The sequence below is a fragment of the Phragmites australis genome, chromosome 16, assembly GCF_958298935.1.
Source record: "Phragmites australis chromosome 16, lpPhrAust1.1, whole genome shotgun sequence".
In the NCBI taxonomy this organism is placed as follows: domain Eukaryota; kingdom Viridiplantae; phylum Streptophyta; class Magnoliopsida; order Poales; family Poaceae; genus Phragmites; species Phragmites australis.
The window spans coordinates 14325175-14334086 of NC_084936.1; the positions used below are offsets into that span (position 1 = coordinate 14325175).

The window sequence follows — 8912 nt, forward strand, 5'->3', positions numbered from 1 at the left end:
CCGGGACTGATCCAGCGCCCTACGGCCTGTCTGGGTCCGACCCGGCACCCTGCGACCAGTCCAGAGCTGACCCAGTGCCCGACGACCACTCTGGGACCGATCCGGCGGTCCACGACCAGATCCATCCTGGCCAAGCGTGGACAATAAACTCAATTAAACAATCTTTTATTAGTCTAAATAAACAATTTTAAAATTCCAATTTTTTGAAGGAGTTTAAATTATTTAAATGCATTTAAGTACTTGTAAAGTTCATAAAACACAATAAAATAGAAAAGAATTACAAAAGCTATCATTTTATTTACTTCCGCTAACATTCCAAAATCTTTAGATGATTACATTATGTATATTGAGAAATTTGGAAAATGCCACTACAAAGTTTCATATTGCGAGACTTATGTTGGGTGCCTGTAGGACAAATACCTCCATATGAGCATGACTTGAGATTTTTGAAACTGCATACTTTGCAACAATGTTTATCCAATTTTCCATTGCATATTGCAACGGAAAATGCTGGTCATGTTATCCTTTCGGGTACAGTGCTTTGACCAGGCACATCCACGTAGTCGTCGTAGTCCTCTTGTTTAGGAGAAATTAGTTAGAGTGCACGTGGAATCCACGTGGCTGAAAAACGTATCTTGAATCATTGGTGGCCAATATTTACATAATTCTCAAGTCATAATCAACCGTTTTAACACACCATGTTGCATAGATAAATTTTTGTACTTTATACATCTCACTCAAAGATAGGATTTTTTAAATAATCATTTTTATAGAAATAATCTTGATTTAAAAATATTAGAAATAATCATCTTTCGCACCATCACAGCGCAAAAATAGAAATCGTGCTAGCCATTATATGGATGTTGCAACAACTTTTCTTGCATGTTGCCTCAATGTTTCATGTCGTAATGTTGTAATGTTGTATTAAATCCTACAATCGGGCCGTCCAGTCAGCGGCCCAATAATCTGGCCGTCCCATTCGAAGCCCAGTAGGGTTTTTACTCGCTTGCTCCGGTCACCGTAGGGTTCCTCCCCTCTCGTATAAAAACACCCTTCCGCGCTGCCACTCCTCGCCTCGCTCGCCGCCGCCGCCGCTTCCTCCTCGAGTTCGCTCGCCAGCTGCAGCCATGGTCAGTATCTCCTTTTCTCTCTCCATATTTCTACGCTTCTGTTCTTTTCCTTTGCTTTGTCGCGATCTTCTAATCTATGTTCTCTTGGCAGGTGAAGTACTCGAGGGAGCCATCCAACCCCACCAAGTGTAAGCCTCTTCCCCTTGCATCCTTTCCTCAATTCGTGTGTCTGCATCTTATACGAAGGAAATCTTGATCTAGAGGCTGATGATGCTTGCCTTGTGTTTGTACAGCCGCCAAGGCCATGGGCCGGGACTTGCGTGTGCACTTTAAGGTGAGTTTTTGAGGAAAGTTTTGATCTGTGCAAATTTATGTTCTAATTCGTGCTGTAGAACTCTGTATTACTGCATATGCGTGCAATTAGGTATGTCTGAGATGAGATTAGATGCATATGCCAGTTGAAATGCGCAGTTTGAAGTGCAATGTAAATAGGTATATCTGAGATGGGCTTAAGTACCGCATCAGCATAATTTTATCTCTACAAGGCACATGCTCTATCCTAGTAAACTTTAGGTACACCATTTCCATATATTCGGGTGAACTGTTGGACAGTTATTTGTAAATAGGTTCGATGAATGATGGCACAACTGTGTTCAACTTCTCATGTATAGTAGTTGCCCATGTAATTACCATCAACACGGATTTCTTTCAATTGAACGGTCCTCCTGTGATGATTCATTCTTCTAGTTGCTAATGCCCTATTTTTGGGAGATATTAGTTGCAAAATGCTTGTATGATCAGATACAGAAGTTATTTCAATTCAAGTTTTTTTCCAGTCTGGCAATTGATTAGCTTTCTAACTATCTTTTAGTTACATTTCAACTGGGGCTATTGCAATGACAGCATGAGCTACCTGCGTTGTTTGTTCTGGATCAGTTTCCAGTACTCATGCATTTCTGTATTATTTGTTCACACTTTCGGTACTAACCTAAAGTAAATAAAGCAGTATATCTTTTTATGTAAAGATAGGCATTTTATTCTTTAGTAGAGTCGTTTTCACTTTACTTGGATGAGCCATTGATCATACCATGGTCACTAGTTTAGTAAAAGATGATACATTCCAGTACTTATTAGTACTAGTTTTGATGTGAATAGATTTATGAACTGAATTGGTCAGGGTGGGAATGCAAATATTTTGGAAATGTTAATGTGTGATCTTTTTTATCTTTATCCATCTCAATCTGTGAGTCATGATATTTAAGGGTAATAGCTCTTATTTTTCACGACTGAAGTTTAAAACTTAAAAGGTAAAAACAGACTATCGTTTTTCTGCTGACAGTATTCTGTAAACTTCAGCAATCCGATTTCGTTGTTCATGGGTAAACCATTGGAAACACCATAACCACGGGTTTAGTTAATGACGAGACTCACCAATGCGTCATGGCATTTGCTAGCACTTTCTTTCTTATATTTTGCTTATACCACGACTTTAATTATTACTATGTAGCATTTGCTGTCCTGATCATTTATTAATGTAGTTGCTTAGTTTCTAATTCTCGTATGTTCTGTTATCTGTTCACACTATAATTGAATTTTCTAAAGTAGATAGGCTCTTGTTATTTTCAACAGGCATTAGCCTCATTATCTTTAGGAAAAAGATTGTTCTTATGTGAACCGCTGGTCATACCATGGCCACTGGCTCAGTAAATGATGGTACATACAGATACACCTGAATACTCTTTTATATTTTTATAAATTTTCAGATAAAATTTGTCATGATGGACATGCAAATTTTCTGGTAGGACCTAGATGTTATTTAGACAATCCCTGTTCAACATATCACGATATGTAGGTGTAACAGTATTGTCTTGTTTCTTGTTCATAAACCTAAAGAAAATGCAGGCTATTGTTTTCTGTATACAGTGTTCTTTTAAACTTTAGGAAAATTATATTCAATTTGTTTGGTGGACTATTATCACTGGTTCGGTAAATGATGAGACAAGGTGACAATCTAATGAATCATGATTTGTGTCCTTTCTATATTTTGTGGGCTGTTGGGGCATAATTAAGTCTTTTAATATGAATGGTGTCACAAGCATTGTCAAGGCCCATCTTTCTTACTTGTGTTTTTAATTTTATGATGATTATTTATTTGGAACTCGTAATTGTATTTTACTAATTTTAACATGTTGGTTAATATTTTGCTGTCACTTTTGTCAGAACACACGGGAGACAGCTTTTGCCATCAGGAAGCTGCCCCTGACCAAGGCTAAAAGGTACCTTGAGGATGTGATTGCCCACAAGCAAGCCATTCCCTTCCGTAGGTACTGTGGTGGTGTTGGACGGACTGCACAAGCCAAGTCTCGCCACTCGAATGGTCAAGGACGTTGGCCTGCTAAGTCTGCTAGATTCATTTTGGATCTTCTCAAGAATGCAGAGAGCAATGCTGAAGTGTGTTATTTTGCTATAACCTGCTAGAGCTTTCCTTGTACTGTACATGATTAGCTTTCCTTGTACTGTACATGATTATTAAGTTTGTTCAATTTTTTTTATGTAGGTTAAAGGTTTGGATATCGATACGCTCTACGTGTCGCATATTCAGGTGAACCAAGCTCAGAAGCAGCGGCGCCGGACTTACCGTGCTCATGGGCGCATCAATCGTGAGTTCAAATATGATACTGATTTTTATCTTCCACTGCTTCTTTGTAATTTGAATGTTCTCATAATCCTGATTACCTACTGCAGCTTACATGTCCTCCCCGTGCCACATTGAGCTGATGCTATCGGAGAAGGAAGAGCCAGTCAAGAAAGAGGTATGTGCTCTCCATATATTAGATGTGAAGCAAATGATACATATTTCTGAACATAATATTGCTCTGTTTGAACTTGGCGAGTGACTACTGTGCCATTTTAATGCTCTGCAGGCTGAGACCCAAATCGCACCCAGGAAGGCTTAGAAGACAGGGAGCTTTGCATGGTTTTGCTAATGTCGGTTAGAAAGTTAGCTGATCGCCTGTATCTCCTTGTGCTGTTGGTTCATACTTCATCAGACCCTTTTCGGAGTTAATTGTCTCAAGTGGATCTTACTCTTACCGAACAAAACTATCTCCATGTTTTTGCTTATCCTGGTTGCACGCCAGATTTTCACCTGGAGGTGGTTTGAACTGTGAACTGCATTTCACATGTATTGTCTCTGTTTGTTGAAATGCTCGTGGTTTCTGACAGTGAATAAGCTAGCAGTATGTCTTGCTTGTTTGCATCATTACATCAGTAATCTGTGCGATCAGTCGAACTAAGGTTGTGATATCTACACCACAACGAAGCAGGTTTGTATGCGATGGGTAAAGGGTGTAACCATTCAGAGGAAGGGTTCGGAAAAGCATGGAGTGCTGTCTGCCGTTTGCGTTTTGAAATCACTTGTTTTGTGTCGGTTTTGTTGAACCTTGGCTACCTCTTGGCCTCCGGTCCAGTCGGGGATGATTTTACTGAAGATCCGACTGTAGATCCGACTGTAGATGTCGTCAGTTGGGTCCTGCTCAATCGCATGATGAAGGGTTAACGTATGAGAGTAATCAGGTAATTTTAGAGAGAAGTGCCCCTGTTGTTTGTATGTATTATTTTAATATAGTTTGGTGAACATAAATGTAGGTGCTGTGAATACATGTTTTTTTAACCATGTGATTAATTACGAAGAGTAGTATTTATTGAGAACGTGTCTTCTCAATAAACATATCTTTTTATGAGGTCTTTTTGTCATTTATAAATATAGAAATATCATATATACCAATACAAGAGTTTTATTCTTTCTAGTTTCTGTCTCTATTTTTATTTCTACTCTGATACGTTATTAACACTTAGTTCTACTGCTAATCGATCAGACAAAAGTGAGGCACAAAGGCCTCGATCAACATAGGCACACGATGCCTTTCCAAATTCCAGTGCCGAATAGAAGCAGAGGAACTATGACAACTATGGATTCTTCGAATTCAGCAGATGATTAAGCATTTGTCGGAGTATGCTTCGCATGGATCGGAATGCCAACGCCGACCACTTCATCCGAAGGATGAACTCACTCCACGACACCATCCAAGAGGCTCATCGTCGCGCGCCTTCGTCTTCTCGCTAGCGACCCCCTGCTCCATAGGTGGCATCTCCAAGATCTTCTAATTGGCGGCGACACAATCCATAACTTGGTATGCTCATCATCTTGCCTCCTTATCACCAGCGATGACGACCGCTCGCACCATGCACATCAGCGTTGGCGATTCATCCCCTCCAATGATGCTTGCCCGAGCCAGCCACGACCCAGTGACGGATGGCCTCAGCCCGACAACGGCTGGTGAATATGAGGAACGACAACGCCTCACGAGTCGGGAGATGGCAGGCGGATGCAGTCCACCCATGTCAGGGGCCATGTCTTCCTCCGATAGTGGCCACGCCCGCCCACGCCTATTAAGCGGCGCCTCACCCTCACAACAAATTTGCCCTTAGGCAGCAACCATCTCTCACGTGTGTCGGCCTATCCGACGGCGGCCCTTGGCGACCACCACCTGACCACCTGGCATTGGCGGTCTTCCCGATGGTGCCCAGCTCGAGCCAGCCTAGTGACAATGGTGGCCTGCCCAAGCCAGGCACACCGGCGTCGCTCTGGCGCCCGGCCCTGACAGATCCGTCGGATCTCTTTGGGCCGTGGCACTCCGGCTTCACACCTTCACCAACGACGCCCGACGTGCCCCTTCACCCTCCGGTAGCCTCCTCGAAGGTCCGCACTCCGGCACAACTGCTCTCAGGCGGCCTCCTGCCGCACCTCCTCCGGTGGTGGCTGCTCACTTTGGCGAAAGAGCCCCCATCTGACCGCACCACATTCGGCGGTGCCCTTACGGGGAGGCTAGTCCACCAGGACACCTCCCGAGCGGCGGTTGCTCATATAACCACTCAGGCGGCGGTAGCTTGCTTTGCCCACTCATAGTCCTGCGATGACTGAGACATGCCCGAGCTCCTTCCAACCGGCGATCGACGCACGGTGGCGGAAGCCCAGCATGAATGGCGGCGGCTCCAAGGCAGGTGGGGGTGGCAACCCTAACTGCCCCTCCCCCCACACATCCATTATATTGGGTGGCATCCCCACCTGGCCAACTGGGCCTAAAGACTGGATGGGCCTCAACCCAAGTTATTTGGGCCCATTCGATCGGAAACCTGAGGCAAATATATTTTTACAGAAACCCTTATTTTCTGTTTAAATTGCCATAAGCAAGTAAACTATGTCCTAAGGCCATTTTACACATGAGACCTTGAGTTTTTATGAAATTGAAAAAATGGCCTGACAAACAGTACAGTGTATCAAGTATTTATCATGTTTAGGCCCTTGAAGTTTATTGTAATTACATCCAGTACACTTTACTATTATAATTTAACATTCCAGACCCTGTTTTTCTGGAATATTATGCAATGTTCAATGTGTTTGCTTCATGCAATCTCTATAACATGCAGTTGAATTAACAACCGTGTTAATTTTGCAATTGAGAATTTCTTGCAGAATTACAAATTAATCCTCCTTAATTAAGCTCAAAGAGTTTTTATGCCCAAAAGTGCTTAATCGAAGCAGAATTAAAAATACAAAATTAAGTGACTATCAAAACTAATATTGGTATAACACAAGATCATAGATGTTATGAAATCTACTACAATATTTGTAGATTATGCTCATAACAGCGAATTACTCAGCCACTACTATGTGATCTACACTATTTTTGGTGACTACTGTCAAAGAGTTAAATCACTACATTTGAGGTCTACACCATTTTAGTGATTACCTTCTATGTGATTACCTCCATTTAATATTTGCGAAACATAAGGTAATGGAACAATGGTATCTGCTGCATATTTGTAGATTATCTACCATTACTATGAGGTCTACATTTTTTCATCTTGACTTAATGATTAGCTTCAACGTGTTCTTCCAAATATTATAATTGGCATAACATAAGGTAATAGGAACATAGACGTGTACTGATAAATGTCAGATTATGCCTCCTAATACTGTGAGATCTATACTACATTTGGTGATTACTTTTAACGTGTTAGCTACATAATTTGAGGTCTACTATGTAATTCAAGTCTCAACTTGACTTTACAAATTTTGTATCAATATTACTGTTAGAACCCCTACCTCGGGTTACCCTGTGTCTCCTATATCAGTCCCTGGATCAAGTAGCTGATACGTACAGAATTCAATAGAATAGTATAAAAAACATACTTCGAATAAAATAAAGTAAAATAATTACCTGAATGATTCAAAGGATGATCTGGTGGACAATGATCCATAGCAGACCAGCCAAGCAGAAGAACCTACATCACAGCGGAGCGAAACGAACGATGCAACCAATGTCATAGGTAACTTAGGTGCGAATGCGACTTTAGACTTATTCTCTTATCTTTGATTGGGTTGATGTTGACCTTCATCTCGATAATTTGAAAGTGGCAAACTGGATACGGAAGGTACTCAACAAGTCCTATACTACTTCAAGGGGTTGATAGATGCATAATGGGTATTGTAAGGATAAGACTTTACTGTATAGTTTTAAGCGTAAAATAGGTTTTATGCAGACATCCAGTTATATTATCTACTATTAACCTTTTAAAACAAAGATAACCTGGTAACAAAGCTTTTGAAATAGTTTAAAACAAGGTAACCTGGTAACAAAGCTTTTAAAACAGTTTAAAACAAGATAACCTGGTAACAAAGCTTTTGAAACAGTTTAAAACAAGTAACCTGTAACAAAGCTTCTGAAACAGTTTTAAATTCAGAAAACAGTAACAAATTATAACTAGGGGTTTTTTGGTCCTGTGAAGGGCTACACCACACTCCACAGTCTCTTTTATCATATTTGGTGTACCTCTAGTACTACACAGATCCTGGTAGATTGAGCCAACAACCTCATCACACCAACATTTAGTCTACACACTCACTCATCAAGATACATGCACCCGGAGTCTAGTCAAAGCGGTTACTACTGTCGTATATCCATGACCGTGGACACGACTATTCAAATAGATTTACACTCTGCAGAGGTTGTACACTATACCCACGTGATATGCTTAGCCTCCAACTGTTGCAAGCGGAGGAGCGAATCATACCAAGACACTCCAATCACTTTTCCTGCCGGGCTCTTCTACGAGATTTACCCACAAGAGCCAGAGTCCATGTACTGAAGGCCAGTCCCCTTTTTAAGCCTAGGCCGGTACTAGCAACCTTCAAATAGAGGGACAGATGACCACTTGACTGCTCGCTGCCCTCAGCCTCCTAGTATGATGCCCAACTCAGTCTTGTGAAGAAGAAGTCAAGTCCTGCCCATTCAGAACGTATGGTTGCACGGGGTGGTTAAGCATGAGGGCGCAATAACTCGGTCCTTAAACAGCCAGGATAGATATCTTCCGACATTGAATACCACAGAGGTAACTCAAGCTCTCAGGAGCATCCTTATCCAGAGTACTACTCCACCTGCCCAAACAGTTTTAACCCATTTTTACTCATCACCCATCATATCCCACACAACATCAAGGATTTTACAATCATCACGAAATTCACAACCATCAAGGATTCATGGTATATGAGTTATCATTGATAACAATAAATCCTATCTCCATGGAGAGGTGTTTTAAAAGCGACATCTCCGAGGAGACGTATTCAATCCTAAGCATGTTAGATATCAAGGCATCATCTGTCATTAATATATATAACAACAGATAATCCTAGGGTGATATGTATTTTGGATGATAATATTTATAGCATGACAAGTGTTTAATAGGATCAACTACTACAAGCAGTTTGTAAAACCCCAA

The 8912-nt window shown here is 41.3% G+C and overlaps 1 protein-coding gene and 1 non-coding gene across 2 annotated transcripts; both read left to right on the forward strand.

The window, feature by feature from the left end:
* The first annotated feature begins 1025 nt into the window (after positions 1-1025).
* On the forward strand, positions 1026-4332 carry LOC133895875 (large ribosomal subunit protein uL22-like). Its single transcript, XM_062336395.1, has 7 exons — positions 1026-1130; positions 1222-1258; positions 1364-1404; positions 3291-3521; positions 3628-3730; positions 3816-3883; positions 3995-4332. The coding sequence occupies exons 1-7, from the start codon at positions 1128-1130 to the stop codon at positions 4025-4027; spliced, it is 516 nt and encodes a 171-aa protein (XP_062192379.1). The 5' UTR covers positions 1026-1127; the 3' UTR covers positions 4028-4332.
* Positions 2963-3074, forward strand: LOC133896532 (small nucleolar RNA snoR74). Its single transcript, XR_009905785.1, has one exon. It is a non-coding gene; the product is annotated as a small nucleolar RNA snoR74 (small nucleolar RNA).
* Positions 4333-8912: the final 4580 nt, after the last annotated feature.

Excerpts from the sequence above, each read along its gene's own strand:
- LOC133895875 (XM_062336395.1), top strand. Across the intron at positions 1,405-3,290 it reads ACTTGCGTGTGCACTTTAAG|AACACACGGGAGACAGCTTT; the intron begins GTGAGTTTTTGA and ends CACTTTTGTCAG. Across the intron at positions 3,522-3,627 it reads ATGCAGAGAGCAATGCTGAA|GTTAAAGGTTTGGATATCGA; the intron begins GTGTGTTATTTT and ends TTTTTTATGTAG.